The sequence below is a fragment of the Schistocerca americana genome, chromosome 2, assembly GCF_021461395.2.
Source record: "Schistocerca americana isolate TAMUIC-IGC-003095 chromosome 2, iqSchAmer2.1, whole genome shotgun sequence".
In the NCBI taxonomy this organism is placed as follows: Eukaryota; Metazoa; Arthropoda; class Insecta; order Orthoptera; family Acrididae; genus Schistocerca; species Schistocerca americana.
The window spans coordinates 259,624,841-259,652,734 of NC_060120.1; the positions used below are offsets into that span (position 1 = coordinate 259,624,841).

Below are 27,894 nucleotides of genomic sequence, written 5' to 3' on the forward strand. Positions count from 1 at the left end.
TTTGATAAGTAGGTTTGAGAAAAAGGACAAGTTGAAGTCAAATGTAGTGCAAATTAGTGAAGTGCGGTGGCAGGAGGAACAGGACGTCTGGCCAGGTCAGAACAAGGTTGTCGACACAAAAGCAAATAACAGCAATGTAGCAATATAATGCATAATAAAATAGGTGTGTAGGTAAGCTATATAAACAGCATAGTGAATGCATATCCAATATAGGTATGGAGCCAATATCCACCATAGTAGTACAAACTTAAATGCCAACTAGTTCAACGGATGATAAAGAGATTGTAAGAATGTATGATGAAATAAAGGAATAAGTTGAAAGAACCAGAGGTTGTTGAGAGTTTCACAGGGAGCATTAGACAGTGATTGGCTGAAACAGGGGAAAGGAGTACAATAGAAGATGAATGGGTAGTTTTTGAGAGGTGAAGTAGGGAAGGGAGCAGACGATCACATTGGTAAAAAGACAAGGCCTTGTAGACAATCCTGGAAAACAAATAAGATACTGAATTTAATTGTCAAAAGGAGAGAATGTGAAAATGCAGAGAATGAAGCAGGTGCAAGGGAACACAAATGTAAAAAAAAAAAAAAATGAGATGAACAGAAAGTGCGAATGGCTAAGCAAGAACAGCTGAAGGACAAAAGCGAGGCTGTAGAAGCATGCATGACTATAGGAAATATAGATCCCACCATTATGCAAATTAGAGAGGCCTGTGGAGGAAAGAGAAGCAGCTGTATGAAAGCAAGAGCTTAAGTGAGACGCCATTACTAAACAAAGAAGAGACAGCTGGAATGTGGAAGAAATCTATAGAAGGTCTATATAAAGGAAACAAACTTGAATACAAAGTTATGCAAGGGTAAGTCAATTATTATCCACAGTTTAGTTATATTTCTGTTAATTTTGGTAGCACTGTCATTTTGTGTTGACGACACACACTTTGTTTATTTGTTGTTATATCTTTGCAATTTTCAAACTGCTGGGTGAGTTTCATTATTGGTGCCATGCTGTTAATCATGGCTGCTCCGCTGTTTATTTGCACCAAAGAAGAGCAACATTCAGTGATCTGTTTTCTTGTGGTCAGAAGGCGTATCAGGGGCCGAAATTCGTCAAAGACTTTTGGTACAGTATGGGAGCAGCGTTTTGCCACAATGGAGTGTCTACGAATGGATTGAAAAATTCCAAAATGGGCGCACAAGTGCTACGCACAATGAAGGAGCCGGACAACCATTTACCGCCACAAATGAGGAAACCATTGAGTGTTCAGGTGAAATGATTCTCTTAGACAGATGATTAACTATTGATGAAATGGCACATTGTCTGCAAATTATTCACATTTCTGCCTATGAAATCATCCACAACAGACTTAGGTTTCATAAAGTTTGTGCAAGATGGGTCCCAAAACAACTCACACTGTTGCACAAACAAACGCGCTTGGACATCTGCGAAAAACATTTGGATTGCTATGGTAACAAAGGGGACAACTTCTTTGACGGGATCATTACTGGTGACAAAAGATGGATCCATCATTGTGAGCTGGAGAGTAAATGGCAGAGTATGGAATGAAAACACCCAAATTCGCAGTGCAAAAAAAAGTTCAAGACCCAGCCGTCTGCAGGAAAACTGATGCTTACAGTTATTTGGGATGCACAAGGCCCGGTACTGGAACATTATGGGGAAAGGGGTGCAACAATAAACAATGTATGTTACAGTGAGATGCTTACAGCCAGGCTAAAGCTTGCAATTCGAAGCAGATGCTGAGGATTGCTGTCAAAAGGTATTGTGTTGTTGCACAACGATGCCTTTCCGCATACTGCTGCCCACACTGCTGAAATACTCCAGAAGCTCAAATTTGAAGTACTGGATCATCCTCCCTATAGTCCCAATCTTGCCCCCTTCTGACTATCTCCTGTTTGGTCCACTCAAACAGGCATCAAGGGGCGATTTTCCTCAGACGGAGCAGTGAAAGAAGCGGTGCATTCCTGGCTCACAGCTCGACTGAGAACCTTCTTTTATGAGGGCATCAGCAAGCTTGTACAATGTGCGTTGAAATGCAGGGAGACTATGTTGAAAAGTGATGTTGTTGTAAGTTTCCTATTTGATTACAATAAAATTTTATAACTACTTCGCAGATAATAATTGAATTACCCTTGTAGAAAGAGAAGAGGAAATAGGTGAAAATGAGATGGGAGATATGATACTGTGAGAAAAATCTGACAGGACACTGAAAGACCTAAGCCAAAACAAGGGCCCTGGAGTAGACAACATTCCCTTAGAATTAGTGACATCCTTCGGAGAGCCAGCCATAACAAAATTGTTCCACCCAGTGTACAAGATTTTCAAGACCTGCAACATAACCTCAGACATTGGGAAGAATGTAGGAATTCCAATTTCAAAGGAGGCAGTTGCTGACAGATGTGAATACTCCTGAGTTATTAGTTTAATACGTCATGGCTGCAAAATATTGACACTAATTATTTTCAAGTGAATGGAAAAACTGGTAGATGCTGACCCCGAGGAGAATCAGTTTTGGTTCCAAAGAAATGTAGGTACATATGAGGGAAACAGTAATCTTATGATTTATTCTAGAAGATAGGCTGAAAAAGGCAAACCTGCATTTATAGCATTTGTAGCTTTAGATAAAGACAATGTTGACTGGGCTACACTGTTTGAAATTTTAAAGGTAGCGAAGGTAAAATACAAAGAGCAAAAGGTTATTTGCAACTTGTACAGAAACCAGACTGTAATTATAAGAGTCAAAGGATATGAAAGGGAAATTGTAATTGAGAAGGGAGTGAGACAGGGTTGTAGCCTATTGAGACAGGGTTGTAGCCTATTGCCAGTGGTACGATGGCTGTGCCGAAATTTTTTAGCAGCTCTTAATTCGGAAGTCTGACATGACAGTAGGATTATTTCCATTTGAAAAAGTGTGTTTGGATCTTGGAGCATGCACTTAGCAGTTCTCTCACCACTAGATTTCAAACTATGCTGCAAATGGTGAATGAAGACCTAGGCAGTGCTGAATCAGACACAATGCAAGATGGATCTCTCATGCTGCAATATGAAGAAGAATGCCACTCTTCTCTGGTACGTGTTTCTGGTGAGTCTGCTCCCTTCTAGGGCCATTACCATTGGAAACTGGCTTATTGAATTTTCAAGGAGGTAGGAGTCTCTTGAAAATGAACACTCTCCTGTTGTTCAGCAATGGTAGTGCTCTGAGGAAAAGTTGATGCTGTGAGGAAAATGATTAGAGATGATCCTCATCTCATTTTGTGACATTTAATGGACTCTATTGGATGGATCGGGGCACAGACCATTGTTCAAATCACTTAGGCCTAACCAAGAGATGTACTCATCAGGTGTTACATTCCTTGACAGAAGCACAAAAACAGTTAAGAATGGACTGGTGTCAATTTATGCTTGAATAATTCAGCAAACTCTGGTCCAGAAACACTTACAATTTTGTTATGTGACCATTATTACAGTGAAACAAAGAGGCAACATTCAGTATGCTGCTTTCCAGGTGCGGAACTACCCACAAAAACTAGGAGAAGTAGGAGCCCGGAAAGAGCATGGCGACCTCTTTCTTCGCCACAGTTGTGCGTCTCATCTGTGTAACCACGCACATGGATCACATAGTTGATGTTAAGCTGTATGTGACTAAATGTCTACTGAAAGTCATCATCACAAAAAGGTCACAGCACCTAAAGTGGAAGAGTGGGCACCTTTTTCTGCAATGTGATAGTGCCTCAGCACACATGGCTGCCAGAACAACTGACTTCATGGAGAAGGGAAAGGTAAAAGTTTTCCCTCACCTACTCAGTTCACCTGACCTGGGTCTGTATGACTCTTAGTCTTTCCAAGGACAAAGGAAAACATTCATGGGCAATGTTTTTCATCCAGTGAAGCATACTACAGTGCTCCAAGTGACTTTCCTAAATCCACTTGGACTGAGACATTTTTGAAGAGGTTTCAAAAGATGGAAAAAATGTATAAGCACTCATGGAGACTTTAGTATCTGCCTAAGGCATGACAATGTTATTACTCAACATGGTCTGTGCGAGTACATCACAGACCGATGGTAACATGGTAATAAATAGGGAACAGAACCCCGTGAGTGGAACAAACTCAAAATTTGAAATGAATATGGGAAGCAGAGCATCCTAACCCATGTGGATATAAGCACAACAGTGTGCTCAGCATGCTGCTGGCTAATGACTAAGCACATAACAACTCTCAGCACGAATCACCAAGCTAGGTCCGCAGCAGTTTAACTGTGCAGGAGCATTGCCTGCTCCTCTTATTGCCACGTGCTAGTACACACTTGCATCAGCAGGTTTGCCCATGATGCGATTTGTGCACCCTCTGCGGCAGGTTTATGAACTACTCTGCTGTTCTACTCACACCAGCTCATCTGCCTCCATTGTGACATCTACTGGTAGGGAAACTAAAGAGAGTATTTTGAAAAGTTTTAATGGTTGATTACAAATTTAAAAAATTCCTGAATATTTTTCTAAAATCTTTTGGCATAGGCCTCATATTCAATGAGTAAATTGAGCAAGCTGTGAAGAAAATCAAGGATATATTTGAAAAGGGACTTAAAGTTCATTGAAAAGAAATAAAAACTTTAAGCCTTGTTGATGACATTACAATTTTGTCATAGATGACAAACAACTTGGAAGAGCAATTGAACAGAATGGATAGTTTCTGGAAAACAGATTATAAGATCAGCTGACGCTAGGTAATGGAATGTGATCAAATTAAGTTAGATGATACTGAGGAAATTAAACTAGGAATGAGACATTAAAGGTACTAGATGAGTACTGTGTGGACAGTAAAACTAATGACGATGGCCAATGTAGAGGGGATATAAAATGGAGACTGGCAATAGTAAGAAAAGCATTTCCGGACAAGAGCAATTTGTTGACATCGAATATAGATTCAAGTGCTATGACATTTTTTCTGAAAGTATTTGCATGGAGTGTAGCCACATATGGAAGTGAAACATGGACAATAAACAGTTTAGACAAGAAGAGAATGAAAGCTTTAGAAATGTGGTGTTGCAGAAGAATGCTGAAGATTAGATGGGTAGAGTGAATAACTAATAAGGAGGTACTGAATTGAACTAAGAAAAAACAAGTTTATGGCACAGCTTGACTAAAAGAAAGTACCTTTTGATTTAACACACCCTGAGCCATCAAGAAATGAGGGAAGTGGGTTGGAGGTGTGAAAATTGTAGAGGGAGACCAAGAGACGAATACAGTTAGCAGATTCAGAAGGATGCAGGTTGTGGTAGTTATTTGGAGATGAAGAGGCTTGCACAAGATAGAGTTGTTTAGAGAGTTATATCAAACCAGCCTTTGGGCTGAAGAGCACAGCAACAACAACAACAACAACAACAATTGGGTATATCATATCTTTTGGGACAAAATTATATGGACTCTCAATCATATATCATAGTGGTTCATGACATTTTGCTACAATATGCCTGTTGTCTTGTCTGCACTACAATGAGGCAGTCAGTTTGGACCCTACCAACCAGTTCCTTTTCAGTTACCACTGAGGTATGGGGAAAAAATGCATAAGAGTGAGAAGGAGTGAGATCCAGAGACCACATTGGCTATGGGAAAGGACCCTGCTTCTCATCCAAACAACGAGGGTACCTGTTATTTGCATTATTTATTATTAAAGGAGTGCATTGTCACCTTGAAACTACAGTCACTCCAATAACCGTGGACACCAATAAGGATGTATTAGAAAATCTTGTAAAATTGCAGCCCACAAGCTAGCTGAGAATCTTTGCTAGTGATCTGAGGTGAGCATGGTGTATGGATTTTCATCACTCCAAAAGTGGCTATTGCAGCAGTTAAAAACACAATCACAGATAAAAAAAGACATCATTCATGAACAGTACAACTGTAGAAAGTTTAGCTCTGCAATTATGTGCTGCATAACCCTTTGTCAGTATTTAGTTCTGGCTTAAAAATAAATTGGCCTCACTGTTTGCACACATTGTTTATGATAAAGGTACAGCTGCTGGTCTACCAGTACTCTGCTCAGGATACTTCAAAGTGGGCATTTCAATGGCAGAGTGTCATTGCCCATTTAATGAATCTTCTTCCAAATGATCCAACATTATCTCTCTTAATTCTTGGCCAGCAACCTGTGATGTGAATAACCCAGTTTCGAGTTGGTTTCTATCCATGGTGACAAATCTCGTTCTGCTAGAATTATGTTTTTATGAAAATTTTTTATTCACATTCATTCAAATCCCTGGGCACTACAGCCTGCTGCACTATGCACTAACTGCATGCCTGCAAGTTTCTGTAACAAGCAGTGCTCCATCTTCAGGAACAAGTTGTGGTCTGTAAAACTGGTAAACTCCATCGTGGACGTACCACAGGTGACTGCATTGATGTTTTGAGGTAGCACTACCGACTTTGATGCAAGTGGCTGCTGGTTGCAATGAACTACACAACCAGTTTACAAATATATACCTCCCATGTGTCACTCATTAAAAGCTGTTACCACCTGAAATATCCATTCTGAACTACTTGGTCCTTATCTCGGAATACACAGTTTATGATTTTCTACTGGCTGAATAACTTTGACAATAAAGGTCTGGGACACCACATTTGTGTACCTCTTCCGGTGACCTCCATATGCACAATAAATTTCTTTGGCACCTGTTTCTGAAATCCTATGCAGTTCCTTCATCAGTACTAATGATGCTTCACACAAAGCAGAACTGTTCAGCCTTTTATTGGGTAAAATAATTTAAAAAATAATAAAAAAATTAATGTTTAAAGTTGGCAATTCTCATAATAAATTTAAAGGAATATGGAAATTAGTTAAGTAAGAAACTAGTTCAATTACAGAACATGTTTGTTTAATTACATAATTGTCCTGGGGGTAAGTGATGAAATCCATCTCACAAATGTCTTAGAAGTGTCTTACACAACTAGTATAATCAACTCCACCCATAAAGCAACTTTAAGATTCAAAAACCTGTGCCACTATGGTAATGGCAAGTCCTTGGTACAAGTATACTGTCAAGGATTACTTGGAATGATATAAATATTTAGTTGGATGTAAAAGTTATCAACTGTGTTATTAAGTGGTTTAACAATGTATCTTTATGTTACAATATTCATGAATTCTGATTGTGATAATTATAAATTTGTGTACCTATTGTATATACTTATGTTGACAATATCCATACAATCCTGATTGTCTATGGATGAATAAATAAAAAAAATAAATTAATGGAAGGAATAAAAGGCAATAATTCATCATATAGTTGAAACATGACTGTCAGAAACTTTATACCCTTGGGTAGGTGATCAAAAATTTTTATTGCAGCATTGTGCACCCTTTTTGTGTGCTAAAGACAACCTTCATGTGGAGTAATGAAAGCCCTTTTTCCTTCTGGTATTGTAATTATGTACATTATTGTTCCTTTTGAACTGTGGTGGATTATTTACAACAAAACAACAAATATACTGTGGAGCAGTAGTCAGAATGCCCAACTTCTTAAACAGAAGTCTACAAGATGATTGTGGATGTTGTAAGGGTAATTCCTATATATGTAATTCAAAGAAGATGGTGTACATGGGAAAGGAGGGGGGGCGGGGGGGGGGGGGGGGGGGGGGAACATGACCCAGATTGTGAAGCAGCGATTGAAATAGAACATATTGTGCGCAGGAAGTTCTGTCAATGGGTCACTGCCCTCTTAGTCGCAATCTGGCAATGCCCATTTATCTGGTTAGACAGCTGATTAGTAGTCACACCCACATAAAGGGCCATCCAAAGTCACAGAAAAGCTGGTAGATGATGTAATTGATTAACGGATGGCCTGATTTCCAGGCACAACAATGAGTACTCAAAGCTCATGTGAAGGATATAGTTAAGTTTTTTCAGTCAGGGGTGATACTGGGTAATGTCAGGGTCTCCTTTGCAGGCAGTTCACTGGGATAGTCAGAGGATTGGGGGCATTTGTGGCTATTAAATGGGATATCTATTTGCAGTCTTATTGGGGGGAGGGTGTCTATCCATGAAGGCCTTAGTAAGACCTTAAGCATACTGGGAAAGGGATTGCTCAGTGCAGCAGATGTGACATCCACAGGTGGCCATACTGTATGAGAGGGAATTTTTAATGTGGAAGGGATGGCAGCTGTGAGAAGAGAGGCACTGTTAGTGGTCAGAGGGCTTGAACCAGACATGGAATTTGGGATTTTGGCTGATTAGGAAGATTTCCTGTAGATAGCCCATAAGTCAGTTGACATATGAGGGTGCCAAGTGGGTGCCCATAACCATGTCCCAGATATGTTTCTGTATCTTTCCCTCCAAGGAAGAGCAGTTATGGTTAAGTAACGTTTTTGCCATGTGTATAAGGAATGTGTGTATTTGTGTGTGTGTGGGGGGGGGGGGGGGGGGGGGGGAGGGGGGTAGACTAGGAATTTGAAGGACATTGGAAAAGATTGTGTTTTACAGTGAAAAGGCTCTACACATGGAGGATGTTGGCATCAGTAGTGATGAGTAGGTATCCAGGTTTTAGTGATGTGGGAATGGCTGAGAGATGATGAAGAAAGTGCATTATGTCTCTGAAATGGGTAGCTGGGCTGTGGGCAGTGGGTTGCAAATGTAACCAGCACACTAACTAGTCACAATGGGATGTCCAGAATGGTCAAGTTTAAGGATTTTGGGAAGCCTAATAAATCTGTGTCTTCAGTATTGGAAGAAGTAAGTCTTAATGTACATCTAAAATCAAGATGTCATCCACTTTTATTAATTTTATGTTATATATAGTTTTTAGTGGCTATTGAATCTCTGTGACTATCACACATTCCAGCACTCATTCACAGGTTGTTCCCTTTTTGCGTTGGGAGCAAGACGTTTGCACTCAAAATTTTCTACTTATTTTAAAAAAGCCCTTCACTGTAACAGACAGTTTATTTGGATAATATTGAGGCAGACTTACATGTAATACTCATTCAATTACAGGATGGCTCCTTCCTATGCCAACCTTGTGATGGGTCACTTGGAGGGGGCTTTTCTGTAATCCATAAGCCTTTAGACCCTGGTTTGGTTTACACACAGTGATTGCATCTTTGTCACATGGACTCATGGTGAGGCTGACCTGTTAAAATTCTTGGAATCTCTAAATGCATTCTCCCACTTAAATTTCACATGGTCCTATTCCGAATCCCATGCCACTTTCCTTGACACTGACCTCATCCTCACTGAAGGCCAGCTACACACTTCTGTTCACGTTAAACCTACTAACAAGCAACAGTACTTACACTATGAGGTGCATTCAAGTTCTAAGGTCTCCTATTTTTTTTCTCAGGACTGGAAAGAGATAGAAACATGCGCATTGTTTTAAAATGAGGCCGCGTTCATTGTCAATACGTCCCAGAGATGGCAGCACCGCACGGCAGATAGAATTTTACCGCCAGCGGCGAGAATGAGAACTGTTTTAAATACTTAAAATGGCGACGTTTTCCTTACTTGAACAGCGTGTAATCATTCGTTTTCTGAATTTGCGTGGTGTGAAACCAATTGAAATTCATCGACAGTTGAAGGAGACATGTGGTGATGGAGTTATGGATTTGTCGAAAGTACATTTGTGGGTGCGACAGTTTAATGAAGGCAGAACATCATGTGACAACAAACCGAAACAACCTTGGGCTCGCACAAGCCAGTCTGACGACATGATCGAGAAAGTGGAGAGAATTGTTTTGGGGGATCACCGAATGACTGTTGAACAGATCGCCTCCAGAGTTGGCATTTCTGTGGGTTCTGTGCACACAATCCTGCACGACGACCTGAAAATGTGAAAAGTGTCATCCAGGTGGGTGCCACGAATGCTGACGGACGACCACATGGCTGCCCATGTGGCACGCTGCCAAGCAATGTTGACGCGTAACGACAGCATGAATGGGACTTTCTTTTCGTCACTTGTGACAATGGATGAGACGTGGATGCCATTTTTCAATCCAGAAACAAAGCGCCAGTCAGCTCAATCGAAGCACACACATTCACCGTCACCAAAAAAATTTCGGGTAACCGCCAGTGCTGAAAAAATAATGGTGTCCATGTTCTGGGACAGCGAGAGCGTAATCCTTACCCATTGCGTTCCACAGGGCACTACGGTAACAGGTGCATCCTACGAAAATGTTTTGAAGAACAAATTCCTTCCTGCACTGCAATAAAAACGTCCGGGAAGGGCTGCGTGTGTGCTGTTTCACCAAGACAACGCACCCGCACATCGAGCTAACGTTACGCAACAGTTTCTTCGTGATAACAACTTTGAAGTGATTCCTCATGCTCCCTACTCACCTGACATGGCTCCTAGTGACTTTTGGCTTTTTCCAACAATGAAAGACACTCTCTGTGGCCGCACACTCACCAGCCGTGCTGCTATTGCCTCAGCGATTTTCCAGTGGTCAAAACAGACTCCTAAAGAAGCCTTCGTCGCTGCCATGGAATCATGGCATCAGCGTTGTGAAAAATGTGTACGTCTGCAGGGCGATTACGCCGAGAAGTAACGCCAGTTTCATCGATTTCGGGTGAGTAGTTAATTAGAAAAAAAAATCGGAGGCCTTAGAACTTGAATGCACCTCGTATGTGCCAGAAGTATCCGGGTACCCCCAAAAACGTAAATTTTTCACATTGGGTGTATTTTGCTACCACCTACTGCAGGTAATCCATATCAGTGACCTCAGTAGGCATCAGACATCGTAAGAGAGCAGAATGGGGCACTCTGTGGAACTCACGGACTTCGAACTTGGTCAGGTGATTGGGTGTCCTTGTGTCATATGTCTGAACATGAGATTTCCATATTCCTAAACATCCCTGTGTCCACTGTTTCTGATGTGATAGTGAAGTGGAAACATGAAGGGACTTGTACAGCACAAAAGTGTACAGGCCGACCTCATTTGTTGACTGACAGAGACTGCCGACATTTGAAGAGGGTCGTAATGTGTGATAGGCAGACATATATCCACACCATCACACAGGAATTCCAAACTGCATCAGGATCCACTCCAAGTACTATGACAGTTAGGCAGGAAGTGAGAAAACTTGGATTTCATGGTCAAGCAGCTACTCATAAGCCACACATCATGCCAGTAAATGCCAAACGACACTTCACTTGGTGTAAGGAGCGTAAACATTGGATGATTGAACAGTGGAAAAACCTTGTGTGGAGTGACGAATTACAGTACACAATGTGACGATATGATGGCAGGATGTGGGTATGGCGAATGCCCGGCGAACGTTATCGCCAACATGTTTAGTGCCAACAGTAAAATTTTGAGGTGGTGGTGTTATGGTGTGGTCATGTTTTTCATGGAGGGGTCTTGCACTCCTTGTTGTTTTGCATGGCACTATCACAGCACATGCCTACATTGATGTTTTAGGCACCTTCTTGCTTCCCACTGTTGAAGAGCAATTTGGGGATGGCGTTTGCATCTTTCAACACAGTTGAGCATCTGTTTGGCCTGTCGCGGAGTGGTTACACGACAATAACATCTCTGTAATGGCGTGGCCTGCACAGAGTCCTGACCCGAATCCTATAGAACACCTTTTGGATGTTTTGGAGCGTCGACTTCGTGCCAGGCCTCACTGACCGACATTGATACCTCTTCTCGGTGTAGCACTCTTTGAAGAATGGGCTGCCATTCCCCAAGAAACCTTCCAGCACCTTACTGAATTTATGCCTGTGAGAGTGGAAGCTGTCATCAAGGCTAAGAGTGGGTCAACACCATATTGAATTCCAGGATTACCGACGGAGAGCGCCACGAACTTGTAAGTCACTTTCAGCCAGGTGTCCGGATACTTTTGATCACATAGTGTACATTTTCACAGTTGCCATCATTTCCATTTCAAACATTCTCTCCCATACAGTCTTGGCATTCTAGGCAAACGTATTTGTTCAGATGCAGACTGTTTATGACAATATAACACCATTCTCACCTCCGCCTTCACTGCACATAATTACCCTGCCAGCCTAGTTCAAAGGAGATTTTCCGGCAATCACATCCAACGTACTGGGCAACTCTCCCCATTTCCTGTATCTCAACAGTCCTTTTCCTTCACCCCTCTTCTTTCCCCTTCAACCCTTCTGCTAGAAGAAGGAACCACTGATCCTGAAAGCGTCTGAATTTCAATCCTTTTATGTGTGTTCTCCTGCTGCCACTTGGCAAGTAGATTTTTTATCCACCCAGTTACATTTTCAAAAATTTATCATTTTCATTGGTATCTTACAATTTTGGGATTTATGCCGTAAAACTGTTGGATTCCCTTAAAAAAATAGGTTTGCTTGTTGCAGTGTCATCATTTCTTTCTTATATGATTGCAATTGAGACCAGTAACAATATTTAAATCCATTTGTTTCTGTTCACAGGAATTACCTGGTGCTTTCTTTAAGAAAGAAGATGAGAAAGAACAGTGTGTGGCTCAAAAAATTGATAGAAATTACATGATTCCTCCAGACATACGTCTGGCAAGTTTCCCAAAATTTGATCAGCCATATTATTTTCCATATGTGAGTTCAGTATTTTAATTACACATGCCATTCATTTTTTCAGATTTAATTTATTTTGTACTATTACATTGTTAACAAAGTCATTCTACTCTCAGGAAATGCAGTGTCCCAGACCCATGAATTTTGATCATGGCACATGTGTCAATTGGAATGAACAATTTTTTGGAAAACCGGTGAGTATGTAGGAGAATACTTCAATTGCAGTTTTTTTATTAATTACAGCACCAGCCTCTGGATCCTGTGTTCCTTAATTATTCTCACAAATGTATCTTACATCAGCATCCTGATTCTTATTAATTGTCGCTCTATATAACATCAATTTAAAAAAAAAATTAATTATTGCACTGTCTTCGTTGATCAGTGATATCATGCAAGTATATGTTTAATTCATTAAATGATACTTTATTTGTAGTTTATAACCAGAATGACTGTCCAAGGAAACCAAATGGTTTTTGATTTGAGACACACAATGTCTACTGTAATGGCAGTGATTGTTTTAATAAAATCTTTTATTGTATCAGTCAAAATTAGAAATCTTTATTGTTAATTAATAACTGTTTGAAAAGAATTCACGTAAGCCAAATGTGAATTTACAAGCAGACAGAATGGCTAGTCAATACTTATCATCAGATTGTAAAATTCAAAGTACCGTACTTCAGATATACTCAGTAAAAATAGAAAAATCTATACCTGGCTGTTGTGAGAGCAACGGGAAGCAATGAAGTTAAATAGAGGTTAAAAAGCAAGTGAATGCTGGAATAGTAGATTTAGTGGTAACAAAGATACATCTTGCAGTGAATCAGAACAATCCCCGGCTATTTTCCAGCACCAAACTTATGAAATTACTGGAAGTACAGGTCTACCCTCTCCCTCACAACAGGTAACTCTCTACCAACCTAGGATCTGAATGACGTACTCCTCATCAGGTTATGTCATTTGTTGTTACCCGGGAAACAACGAATAGAAAGTTAACTACAGAGCAGTGAGTATTTGTTTTGTAAAGATGGTGGAAACACATCCATAATTACAATGATGTTTGTGATTTGTTTGTGGAATTTTTCACAACCATTCAAACTCCATTTTGACAAGGTATTAGCAAAATGAATTTAAGATTTGAAGAGATGTGGTTGGCAGCAGAGTCTCCTCGTTCAGGTAGGTCAAAATCTGTTCCTACATACGAGAATCTTAATGTTATTGCTCAATTTTTTTTTGTACAAACACTGAATAAATCTAAAAAAAAAAAAAAAAAACAACAACATCCAAGGATTACAGAATAGCAAGAGCAAAGACACAGAAACAGCCAAAATTGATACCAAATAGGCCTACTTTACCTCAAGGCCTAAATGATGATGATCTGGGTAGGTGTATTGAATCCTGCAAATTGTACACAATCCAATAAGAAGCTGATTCTAAGTTGTACAAAAGTGTTCCTTGGAGCAACAAAATGACTTTCAAAGTGAACAGCAGAGTGGACAGGCACTGCTATGTCCACTAGGATTCTGTGAATCCCCATGTAGCGTTGGATGTAGAGTTAGATTCTCCTGGCATGATTGTATGGACAGAGTGCATCAGCAGTGGGCTAACTGGACCTTATATGTTTAATGGTACTGCCAGATCTGTAAATTAAACAATTTAAAATCCAGGATGAAATAATAAGAATATTATGAGGAGGACAGGTTGCTACTCACCATACAGTATAGTAGAGATGTCAAGTCACAGACAGGCACAACAAAAAGACTGTTAAACAAGTGAAGTTTCGCGGCCAAAAGGAGGCCTTCTGAAACAGACAAAAAAACACACACACAGAGTCACGATCACTGTCTCCGGCTGCAAAGGCAATCTATCCTTTTCGCAGTAGTTCTGTAAATTATCTAAATATTCTTCAAAACGTATTGGTGGAACTGGAAAATAGTCCACTTTTTTGGACATCTGCAACCAGTTAAGAAAAAGTTGATTTGGCAACAAGATGGAAGAAGATCATGGGAACTGGGTAAAAAAAAAAAAAAAACAAGCAACGGGTGAAAGGGGAACAGCTCTTCAGTTTCACCCACATTTGAACTTCTAGTATCAGATAAATCTGAGTTGTTACCTAAACTGGGAGGGAAGTGCCTCATACAGCTGTAAGTCACAGTAGGGTGCAGTAGTGCACCATACTTCTAGCAAAGAAACTCAGTGTAGGGTTATACCACAAGAGAGAAAGGAGGAAAGAGTTTTGCTACTAGGTAGTAGCTATGAGAGGAGTATGGGCTATATGGTACAGGACAAATTAGGAACAGGGTATCAGGTCACAAATATTGTGAAGCCAAGTGCTAACCTTGGCCAGGTGACAGAGGAAACAGGGAATCAGTGCAAAGATTTTGGCAAAGAGGATTGTGTTATTGTGTAGATAGAGCAGTGAACAGCCTGGCTAAGGACAGAGGGGACATGAATGAAATAGGAGTAGCGAGTACAGACACACACAAGTTCCGTGGAGGTCCTGCAGTGCCATGAGCAGCCCTGGGTTGGCACTGATGTGAGCTGTGTGAGATTTGAACACACTGCTGTTGACTGAAATTACATCTCGTATGAGTGCAGTGCCTGTTGCAACAGTTTGGAGATGTGGATATACTATACGCTGCTACAGCTGAATAGGAGAGGAAAAGAGGTTGGCTGAGCTGCTTGCAGATAATTTACAGGGGGCCATCATCACATGAAGCAATATCCATGTTGTTACTGGTGTGAGAGAAGGACCTTTTTTTTAGGTTAGCTTATTTCATTAAAATATTAGAGATTCTTGTCTGTTTGGAAAATTTAAGAGGGCTCTGAACAGACATCCTTTGCCTATTTGAGCACCACATAACCACAGGATAAGATAAGTTACATATGAAAGATTACACTCTAGCAGCTTACTCATACTGGATAAATATGTCTAAAGAAGGAGTTATTACATATATTAAGGCAGAACATGCATTCAAAAACACTGAGACAAATAGATTTTACTGTGATTAGCCCAAAGAAGTTGTGCTTGTGTATTAACATTTACAAACAGTTCACTTTTAATTGTAACTATATACAGATCCCCACCGGGAAATTTTGAAATGTTTATGAGGAATCTTGATTCCTTGCTACATTACTGTCAGACAGCAAAAACAAGTTAACAGTCTGTGGTGGCTTCATTGTAGATTTTCTATAGCATTTTGATTGGAAGAATGATCTGGTAACCTTGTTTGGATCCTACAATTTGATCTCAGTGATTAACTTTTCAACACAGCTGGATTAAGACAGTAGGTCCCTAATTCCTACTGGTTTCTTTGGCGGAGCTCAAAGTAAGAAAACAACAGCTTACTCAGTAACATATGTTCTCTCTGACAATGATGCACAGTTAGTTAGGATAAATAATGTAGTGCCTTACAGTATGGGTACTCCTCAGTGGGAATCAGTTAGAATAATTAATGACTCAAGGACAAATGCTTTTAAGAATAGCTTAGGCAAAATAGCCTGGGATGAAATTTATATTGAACCAAATGCTAACCAAATACTTAATCTATTCCATGATAAATTCATATCATTATTTGAAAATAGCTTTCCACATAAGATTATTAGAAGGAACTTTAAACAGCCATATTAAAAAACCATGGATCACTAGGGGGATTAAAGTATCTCATGAAAGACGAATAGAAATGTATCTGTTGGCAAGAACAAGTAGAGATCCCACAGTAGTTGCACACTACAAAAATACTCAAAATTACTAAAAAAGATTATTAAAAAATCAAGGAGCATGCACAAATGTCAGTAATTCCAGCAACAGACTTAAGGCTGCATGGAATGTCGTGAAATGAGAGACAGGACAACCAGCTGCAGAACAGGATACAATCACTATTGAACTGAATGGAATGGCTATAAATTATGAGTCAGAGGTAACAAATATATTTACTAATAGTAATTCAACCAATATAGTCCAAGGACATTATTCCGACTGGGGAGAAATCATGTATGGCATTCCAAAGGCTCAGTCTTAAGTACACTGTTGTTCCTCTTATATGTAAACAATCTTCTGTCTAATATACAACAAACAGAATTAGTTCTTTTTGCAGCTGACACCTGCACTGTAATCAGTCCAGGCATACAGACAGAAACAGAAGAAATGGTAAAAAGAATTCTTAAAAGTGTCATTGGCTGGTCTTATGCAAATGGTCTCATCCATAATTTTAAAAAGGCACAACCTATTCAGTTCTGCATATCTAGGGGTACTACACCATTGATAAGTGTAACACATGGTAAGAAAGTAACGAAGAGGGTGGAAACATCAAAATTTTTAGGTGTCCATACTGATGATAATTTAAACCAGAAAAAGCACATTTTAGAATTCATAAAACAACTTAGTTAAGCTGCATTTGCACTTTCAATCATTGCAAACTTTGGGGAAAGACAAATCAGTAAGTTGACATAGTTTGCATATTTTCATTCAATAATGCCATATGGAATAATGTTATGTGATAACTCATCTTTTAGAAGGAAAGTCTCCATAGCTCAAAACCCTGCTATAAGTATAATATGTGGTGCTTACCCACAATTGTCTTGTAGACATCTGGTTTAGGGAGTTGGGCATTCTGACTGCTGCTTCACAGTGTACTTATTCCCTCACAAAGTGTGTTGTAAATAATCCACTACAGTTGAAAAGGAACATTGATGTACATAATTACAATACCAGAACGAAAAATTACAATTATTACTCCACATTTAGCAGAAAAATTGGTGTACAATACTGCAACAAAAGTTTGAAAACAAACTGAAAAATTTTCTCCTTGACAACTCCTGTTGTGTAGAAGGTGGTGGGCAGGAAATACTATCTCATATTTGTATACTGAAAAAATAAAAAAATATCTTATAAATGTTCAGTATGTAGCCATTTTTACAAATTAAGTAGGGATGTGAATTTAAAATGACACATTCCACATAATTATAATTCATCTTCCAAAATGATCCAGGGAACCTGGAAGAAACAAACTAATTAACTATGTGTGTCTGTGTATTGACAGAAAATTTTATTTTCAGCTGTCTAGTATTGTTGCACCAACTGCACTTTTGATAGCTGACATATGGCCCACCCTGTATTCTGATGCTGGTGTTCTGAACAAGTACCCTGTAACAATATTTTCTGTGGTATTCTGGCATAAAAAGGCCTTAACGTGTGTGTGTGTGTGTGTGTGTGTGTGTGTGTGTGTGAGAGAGAGAGAGAGAGAGAGAGAGAGAGAGAGAGAGAGAGAGAGAGAGAGAGCACACAGAAAGGGGGGAGGGACTGGGATTAAACACCAATTGATTTTTTTTATCAACACCATAATCAAGCGATGCTTGCAATGCCGACTGGCTGCCATGTTATCCTCTGCCAAATGGCATTTTGTGGATGTGGTATGAAAGGCATGGGGAGAGCACACTGCTTTCCCAGCCACTGTCAACTTCCAGATCTCAGAGCTGCTTTTTTCATTCAAGTAGCTTCTCTGTTACACACTTATAAAAGATCACATCAACCAGATGGTTGGATTGTTATACAGTACTTCATACAGGCTGTTTGGTCACTACTGTAATGCAGTGGTTTCAAAATTAATAAATGGGTTGCACGTGACGCAGGGGGCAGGCATATCTTCCTATACACAACTACACCAAGTGACTTTCACTGACATACAGTAGTGAACAGTAGCACCCCTTATGCATAAAGGCTGCCATATCATCACTTTCACTGGATTTGCTACTGTTTTCTGCTCCTAGCCTCTTTCCAAATGAGTCATTTAAGCAAAAACTGACATGGGTAATGGAAATTAAGGTAACAATGCACCATATAGTTGATGTAATGCATGCTTGATAGGCACATAAGGAGGACTGAGAATATTGCTAAGCTTTTGGACGATGACCTCGTTTGTGACTAACAGGGACAGGCAGCAAATGCAGGTGATACGACTGTGGCATTTGTGTGCTCAATCTAATATACACAATGGAAGGTGCTTGTGGTGCACAATGACATGGTGGAGTGGGTTGTGAGGGGGAGACATAACAGAGGACGAGAGAGAGAGATTGTGGAGAGGGGAACAGGGGGTAACTGAGACTCGGGCTCATATATCAGCTCTGTCATAACTTTTGGATAGTCTTTTATATGGGTATGACCACTAATCAGCTGTTCACCTGAAGGAATGGACACTGCCAAAGTGTAGCCCACAGCAAGTTGACTACTCAGTGGCAGAACACACAGGACAACACACTTAACTTCTATGGCTTCTTCACAACCCATGCCATGTGGATCTGTGCCCTGAATGCTGTATTCTCTGAACTATGAAGATCGCAACTGAGCTTTGATCCCCTAATCCTCACAATCTCAACTCCAATGGCTCCCACAACCAGTGCCTGCCTGTCCACATGCCTGCCATTTCACTCACATTCTTCTCTCCAGTTTCTCTCCCAGTACATTCCCCCCACGCCACTGGGCACCACACACAACTCCCTGTACATCCATGAGACTGAACACACCATTGCCACAATCCCACCCTGTTAGCGACCCTTCCATCCAATTCTCCCTTGCTTCTTCCCATCTGTATAAGTAATTGCAATGCTTTCATCATTTGTTTTGTCTGTGTCATCTTACAATGCACTGTTTATTCACATAAGTGTGACCACCCATCAAAAGCCTGAATAACTGCCTTTGGCAGTGCAGACCCCTGTGAGATGTGCTGGAAGAGTGTTCTGGAACGTGTTGACCTCATTGGCCTGGCCAGCTTCGCTAGGTTTTTCAGTTAAGGATCCATGGTGTCACAGCCCAGTTGAGGTTGTGCCACAGATTCTTGATTCAGTTTAAATCCAGGGAATTTGGCAGCCAGTAGAGTATGGTAAATTCATCCAGGTGCTCTTCAAACCACGCTCATGCACTGTGAGGTGTGACACATTGCATTGCCCTGGTGGTAGATGCCATTGTGCAGCAAACTACACTTGGGGGGCAGACTTGGCCCCCCCAAGGATAGATGCACACTTGTTCCATTATTGCTTTCAGAATAATGGGATTACCTACCACAAAAACTTTCTCCAGACAATAATGCTCCCTCCTTAGTATGGACCCTTCCAACAGTTGGTGCAGTGTGTTCGCTTTTACAAGTTTCATGCTGTACACAGCAACAGGCATCTGCCAGATGCAGCATAAAATGTATTTTTTTTTTTTTTTCCCAAATAGGATGTAATGGTGCTGAAGCAATTCGGAGTAATGAAAATATGTTGCTGATAAAACCTGACAACAGTGTGCACAACTCAGTGCAGTACTCCACATGATAGCATAAGCACCAACTGAAGCAAAATAAAAACCATATAAAGTAATGCAATTTAAAATTGACACTGTTACAGTTGCAGCCAATATGTCAAGATATTCCAAGTACAGTGCCAGGAAATGAGGGACTGAACTGCCACAGACCTCGAGAACCTGCTCCAGCAGATTTCTGCCCTCCCCCAGTGGAAACAGAATCTCACCAACATGCCCACAGTACCCCAAAGCGACGAAACCCTCGGAAGACACCAGAGACCCCAGAGAGACGAGCCGCGCGGCTCGCAGCAGCGGCAGAACGTGAGAGGAGGAGACGGGCCAACGAAACTGAAGAGCAACGGCGCATCAGGCGCGAGGCTAATGCCAGGCGGTCTCGGCTGCGGAGGGCCAATGAACCTGAACACCTGCGGAGGGCGAGGCTTGAAGCCAATGCCAGGCGAGCCCGCCTCCGCAGAGCAGCTGCTGCTGCTGCAGCAGCGGCAGCGGTGGCAGCAGCAGCTACGGCTGCAGCAACAGCTGTTCCATCTGCTCCTGCTCCTCCACCACCACCACCACCACCACCACCACCACCACCACCACCACAGCCAGTAATCTCTGTTGCTGTGCCCGGTGTGGCAGCTAACAACAGTACCTTAGCTGGCAGTAATGTTCCTGAGACTACTGCTACTACAACAGTTACAGAAGTAGCTGCTCCGAGAACAAACATTTCACATCCCATTGTGCCTGTTCCACCTACGACTGTATCTCATCTTGACAGTTTTGCAAGTCTTTTGTGTTCAACTCAGATCGGTTCTTAACTTTTTGAATGAAAGAGTAAGCATATGACTGTGTTAGCGTATGGTATGATTTTGACTGTGTGTCTTAATTTTACTGTGAATTTTATGTTTATCTGTTGTCTGAAGTGTTTGTGCTTCTTAGACTCACTGCGAGATTGTTACGTATTGTTCCTTCTGTGGCACTGCAGCTCGAAGAGAGATGAACTCAGTCTTGCCACCTGGTGTGTGTGTGTGTGTGTGTGTGTGTGTGTGTGTGTGTGTGTTTTTATGTTCTTGTGCATCTGAACAGTACAAGCTGTGCTCTGTATTATGGCAGTTTAAACTGACTATATGAAAGCATAGTGCAGCAGACAAAAGAAAGTCATTTCAGATATGAAAACAGTAATTAAAAGAATGACGACAAGAGTGAACTGTTATATTATGATGTGCTGGAGAAATATTTTTGATTGAAGGACAGCCTTACATTTCCATGTTATGTGGTCTTTAAGTTTATGGAAATGTGACATTTTGAATGTATAACCCCTGATTTATTTCTTTAAAGTAATTTTGAAGTAAACTTATTTATTTTAAGGTGTAACTGTATGCTACTGGAACATACTTCAGAAACTCTGTATTTGTTTATGCAACACTAGTCACATGTCCAGTGTTAGTCATTTGATCCCGAGTGCATTGTGCCTTAAGATTATACCTAGCCAAATAGATCTATAAATATCTTTCTCATTGCTTTTTTAAATCTCTTTCACATTATGTTAAGTTCTTAATTTATTTTATATCTAGGACAGAAATTTTATACTTTTTATCCTGATGGTCAAAGTTCTGAAAATAACAATGTGAATAAATTTTTTTAACTACCATTTAACAAAGCCAGTTACTCTTCATTAATGAAAACTGGTGCATACAAGATAGCCCTTGAAAAAGGAAATGTTTTCACTTAGAAAAGGGGAAAAAAGGTATCAAGAAGACAATCTGTGTTTGTGTTATGTAAATAGAGCAAGGTTGTCTACTGTTTATTTACTGTGACAATATTGTGAAAAGTATAGTTGCTACTCACCATATAGCAGAGATGCTAAAACACAGACAGGCACAACAAAAGGTGGGTGAGAAATCAAGGCCTTCATTGGAAACGCACGCATGCGCTACGCACGCGCTACACACACACACACACACACACACACACAGGACCACAGTCTCTGGCTGTTGAGGTCAGTTTATTCACTGTTATTTTTAATAGATAGTGCCAAAGTAGAAGGCAACACTATTTTGAACAAAACTTTCTTCTTGTACTTTTAACAATAATTCAAGCAAAACAACAATATTGCTTCTTACTTGATACTGCAAAAATACAGTAGCAAAAATGTTCCTTGTACTCTGCTAAGTAATGCTTGTGATAAGCCTTCAAATACACAGATGATATGTGTCCCATATTTCCAGTTTTAGTTTGCACTATCATATCACAAGTGAAGGAACAAAACAGTCAGCAAGAGGGTGAAGATTGGAACAGAAGAGAGGTTAGAGGCAGAGTGAGGACAGGGATTAGCTAATATTGAAGGCAAGGGGACTGCACTACGAAAGGATATGTTGCAGGAGGAGTTCTCACCTGTACAATGCTCAGAAAAGCTGTTGTTGAAGGGGAGTGGGGGAACATCCATATGGTATGGGTTGTGGAGTGGCCATTATGATGGGCATGATGCAACTGTATGGCCTAGTTAACCATTTGGATAGATAAACAATCTACTGATCAAGCAGTGGCAGAACACACACACAAAAGAAGGTTATAATTAGGCATTTTTTCGGAGCCAGTGGCTCCTCCTCCATGCAGAAGGGGAAGGAAGAGGGGTTGAAAAAAAAAGAGGACTGGAGAGGCCTATGAAAAGGTGTAGATTTCAGAAAAGTCACCCAGAACCTTGGGTCAGAGGATACTCACCGGATAGGATGAGAAGGAAAGCATCCTGTAAGTTTCCCCTGACCTGTGGTTCTGGGTGACTTTTCTGAAATCTACGCTTTTTCCTAGACCTCTACAGTTCTTTCCCTTCGCCCCTCTTCCTTCGCCTCAAACACTTCTGCGTGAAGAAGCAGCCACTGGCTCAGAAAGCTTGCTTACTTATAACCTCCTTTTATGTGGGTTTTCTGCTGCTGCTTGCTGAGTCGATTTTTTATCTATACAGTTATTTTAACTGTCAAAAATTGATTGTTGTTACATTTGGATAGTTTAGTGGTCATCATAATTACACAGAATGATGTGCAGTGGTTACAGTGTAATTGGTATACATGATGTGGTTGGCCCTGCCTCTGTTATTTAGAGCACCTATCATAAAAATTTTTGAGTGATGTGTTGCATTATCATCATAATCGTTATCATCATCATTGGTTACAGTTTCCGGCCACTAGCTGGGTCTGTTTGGAACATAAGCCTCTCCATCTTATTCTGCCTCTCCATCATCTCTCTGCCTCCACCTTGATCCAGGTCTTCTTCCCTTCCCTTTCATATTGTGTATCTTTCTGGGTATCCTCCCCCATTTGCTGAACATGTCTGTACTGTCTGAGCTGGGATTTCTGTATCTTATCCTGCAATGGTTCCTCCTCCCCTAATTTCCTGATTCATTCCTTAACCTGTCTGTCATTCTTACTCTACTACTACTTCTCAAAAATCTCATCTCACTTGCTTACACTTTTTGCTCTCTCTCTTCCTTTCATTACCCAGGCCTCCGAGGCATACATCAGAACTGGAACATTGCACACCCAATATACAATCCTTCCACTGTTTTGTGGGACATCATCTCTCCATACCAGAGTCTTCCAGAATGCTTCTGCTTGCCTTCCCTGCTTGTTTATTTCTCTGTTGTTTCCTTCCCTCTCCTGTATTATGGTTCGCAATACCTGAAACTCTCTACCTTCCCCAATTGTTCCCCACCAACTGTTAGTCCACCAGTGACTCTCCTCCTCCTTGGTTGTGATCAGCATTTCTCACTTACTTATCCAAAATTTCATCCCACATTCTGTACTATTTGTTGCCATACGTCCAACAACTCTTGCGCTCCCTCCTTGTTTCCTCAAATCATCTGCAAACTCCACTGTTTTAATTTTTCCTTCACCAATTATTTCTGCCATTCTGGTCATCATCTCATCCATCACACAATTAAGAGCAACAGTGAGAGTGCTCTTAACATTCCTCAAGCTGTTATTCTGATCCTTCCACCTTGACACTCTTCTTGTGCATTTTTCTTATCCATGCAGTCTTCCTTTTACTCTTCTGTTTTCCAGGCACTTCAATACAATGTTTCTACATACACTATCATAAGCCTTTTCAATGTCTAGGGGGCCACTGATACATCTATTCCCTATCCATAGTGACGTTCTTGTAGTAGTCTTACAGCAAAAACTGGATCTACTGTAGACCTTCCTGCTCTGAACGCCAATTGTCGTTTTTTCATCGCTCCTATTTTTGTCCGAATTCATATTTCCAAAACTTTCTCAATGAAAGCAGCGCCACAATAGCTCATCGATTTAATTCTCTGATAGTTTTTTCACTCTTTTCGATTATCTTTCTTGCAAACTGTAACAGTTATTCCCTTCATCCTATCTTCTGGGGTCCTCTTTTCTTTCCACACAATCTTCACTATTTGAGTCAATGTATTCCAACCTCTCCTGCTGCTCTCACCATCTCTACACTTAAATCATCAAAGCCTTGGGTCTTCTCTTCTTTCATCTTTCTCAAAGCATCTTCTAGTTCTCTTCATGGTAAGTCCTTTTCTGTTTGTAGTTCCTTCTCCTTATCAAAGTCTCCATTTGGGTTCACAAGTTCTTCAAAATATTCCCTTCCCATGATTTTGAGTCCCTCCTCATTTTCTATCTCTTGACCAGTTTTATTCAGCATCAAGAAACAGCTCATTATATGAGGTGCATCCAAAAAGCAAGTTTACCTATTTTTAAAAAAACAAAGACAACATAGTTACGTGAAAAACTTTATTGGCAACAGGTACAGCAATGTTTGAGCTATTTTTCGATAGTCACCAAAAGAACCGAGATCATGGGATCAACTTTTGTGTTCCTGTATCATAGAAGTCTGCCACCTGTGAATGGAACCAGTGTGTGACAGTCATTTAAGCTCTTCATTGTCATCAAAATGCTGGCCAGAGGACAGAAGTTTTTTGAGGTGCAAGAAAAGATGGAAATCACTGGGAGCAAGATCAGGACTGTATGCTGGCAGATTAAGCAGCTCCCAGGTGAACTTCTGCAAAACAGTTGCTGTGCGCCGAGCTGAATGGGCATGAGCATTGTCATGGAGCAGCACAGCACCTGCTGTAAGCATTCTGCGCCTCTTGTTCTGAATGGCACGTTGCAGTTTCCGCATTGTTTCACAGTAGCAGTCAGCATTCACTGTTTTGCCTCTGGGCAGTAAGTCAATGAGCAGAATGCTCTCCCTCTCCTAGAACACCTTGCACATCACTTTCTGCACCAGCACAGTCTGTTTGAATTTCATCTTGATTGGAGATCCACTGTGACACCAATGGATATCTGGGGACAAATGAGAAATCCACATCTCGTTGCCCACTACAATCCTGTCGAACTCATCGCAGTCATGATACCTGCAGAAATGTCAGTGCTGACACGATTTCTTGTTTCTTGAACAGCACATGCTTAGTGACAAGTTTCATGCAATAAAGATCACAATATCTGTGGAAAATGGCTGTTGAGCTCCGTAATCATGAAGCGATGGTTTTCCTGGATGTGCTGCCACACTAGCTCAACCATGTGATCATTGTTGAAGGATGGTCGCCCACTGTGCTCTTCATCATGGACACTTTGACCTTTACCCAGCGAGGTGGCACAGTGGCTAGCACACTGGACTCGCATTCGGAAGGATGACTGTTCAATCCCGCATTCAGCCATCCTGATTTAGGTTTCCTGTGATTTCCCTAAATCGCTCCAGGCAAATGACAGGATGGTTCCTTTGAAAAGGCACAGCCAACTTCCTTCCCCATCCTTCCCTGTTCTGATGAGACTGATAACCTCGCTGTCTGGTCTCCTCTCCCCAAACAGCCCCCCCAAACAACACTTGGACCTTTGGAAAAAAGCCTACACCAGCGAAGCACCATCTGTTTGCTCATGATGTTCTGTCCATAGACCTGACAGTGAATTTTTAAGGGTACTATGTTTTGTTCATTAAGTAGCCTTGTTACTGACCAAACTTTGCAGGCCGTGGGAGAATGAATAAAAGACGCCATTTCGGAGCACCCCTGCCGTGGTACTGGTACCAAGTGGGACCTGTCCGACCAGCATCTAATTGTCAGGTCGTAGATCTGTTGCACATGTGCAATATTCCCAGCTAAATATGTCTACTTTAAAGGAAACAATGTTGTTCTGGATGTGCCTTGTATTATTCCACGTCTTCCTTTTATCCGCCCCACATAGGATCTGTCTTGAACCTCTACTATCCACCTGTATCACTCTACACCAATCTTTCACTTTCCTCTGTCACTTCTTGTGCTTCTTTCTCGTCTTGCACTCATCTCTTATCTTGACTGTCCTTTTCGAGAACCATACTCTAAAGGTTCCTTTCTTCTACTCCACTGTATCTTTCATTTCTTCGTTCCACCATGGCGTTTCTTCCACCAATTTTTCTGCTTTTCTCCCACATACTACTTCCACCACACTAATGTCCTCTTAAATCTACCCCATTCCTCTTCCACAATTTTTGGTTCATCTATTGAGATATTTTCCTTCCCTCTTCTTCTTTCAGCTTCCATAAATTTTGTTATTGAGGCACCTTAATTACAGAAGACAACAGATGCAACATGGAAATTAGAAAAAATAATTACAACAGCGAAATGCACTTTCTGTGAAACAAGAGAACTATTAGTGAACAAGTTGTCTAGTACGTAAGAAAAAAAAGAAGCCATTTCACAACAGATGTGACATTGGAGAACACTAAAGGCAGCTGGACAGAATGAAACTGACATTATAGTTTGAAAGATATCAATGTTAGAGGAACTTCATAGCAAGTATTAAAAAAAACATTTTTCACAATCAAACAGTGGAAACTTCAGACTGGAATACCAACAATATTAGGAAAAGAACAGACTGATACAAACGATGGACTATTGAGTTGCAGACAGGCACAATGACAAGACTTACACATTACAGCTTTTTTATTGAAAGTGTACTGTACACTCAAATGGGTTGGTTCTTAATTGCAAAAATCTTAAAAAATTGAATTTTGTCAGTTAGAGCACCGGTGATCTGCCACAAACGTAAAAAAAAGTTTTAGGTAAACTCTGGGTATATTTTTGTGTAAAATCCAAATCTGCAATAAAATAGGGGTTCGCGTTTGAAAATAGAACAAAATTTTGACCCCTCCCTCACATTTAAGTGCTTGGCAGAGGGTTCATCGAACCACAATCATACTATCTCTCTACCATTCCACTCCCGAACAGCGCGCGGAAAAAACGAACACCTAAACCTTTCTGTTCGAGCTCTGATTTCTCTTATTTTATTTTGATGATCATTCCTACCTGTGTAGGTTGGGCTCAACAAAATATTTTCGCATTCGGAAGAGAAAGTTGGTGACAAATTTCGTAAATAGATCTCGCCGCGACGAAAAACGTCTTTGCTTTAATGACTTCCATCCCAACTCGCTTATCATATCTGCCACACTCTCTCCCTTATTACGTGATAACACAAAATGAGCTGCCCTTTTTTGCACCCTTTCGATGTCCTCCATCAATCCCACCTGGTAAGGATCCCACACCGCGCAGCAATATTCTAACAGAGGACGAACGAGTGTAGTGTAAGCTGTCTCTTTAGTGGACTTGTTGCATCTTCTAAGTGTCCTGCCAATGAAACGCAACCTTTGGCTCGCCTTCCCCACAATATTATCTATGTGGTCTTTCCAATTGAAGTTGTTCGTAATTTTAACACCCAGGTACTTAGTTGAATTGACAGCCTTGAGAATTGTACTATTTATCGAGTAATCGAATTCCAACGGATTTCTTTTGGAACTCATGTGGATCACCTCACACTTTTCGTTATTTAGCGTCAACTGCCACCTGCCACACCATACAGCAATCTTTTCTAAATCGCTTTGCAACTGATACTGGTCTTCGGATGACCTTACTAGACGGTAAATTACAGCATCATCTGCGAAAAACCTAAGAGAAATGCTCAGAATGTCACCCAGGTCATTTATATAGATCAGGAACAGTTCTATTACTACGAACTGCGTCCTTCCTGACAGGAAATCACGAATCCAGTCACACAACTGAGACGATACCCCATTGGCCCGCAGCTTGATTAGAAG

General features: G+C 40.8%; 1 protein-coding gene across 2 annotated transcripts in view; it reads left to right on the forward strand.

The window, feature by feature from the left end:
* LOC124591270 (translation initiation factor IF-2-like) overlaps nt 1–21,391 on the forward strand; it is a 67,978-nt gene extending 46,587 nt beyond the window's left edge. Inside the window, exons 3-5 of one of the 2 annotated variants that reach the window (XM_047131721.1) lie at nt 12,405–12,545; nt 12,626–12,718; nt 19,905–21,391. In XM_047131721.1, coding sequence (XP_046987677.1) covers nt 12,405–12,545; nt 12,626–12,718; nt 19,905–20,618 — 948 coding nt within the window. In that variant the 3' untranslated portion in view covers nt 20,619–21,391. The remainder of the gene's footprint in view (nt 1–12,404; nt 12,546–12,625; nt 12,719–19,904) is intronic. The other variant, XM_047131722.1, reaches the window with a different exon arrangement.
* Nucleotides 21,392–27,894: the final 6,503 nt, after the last annotated feature.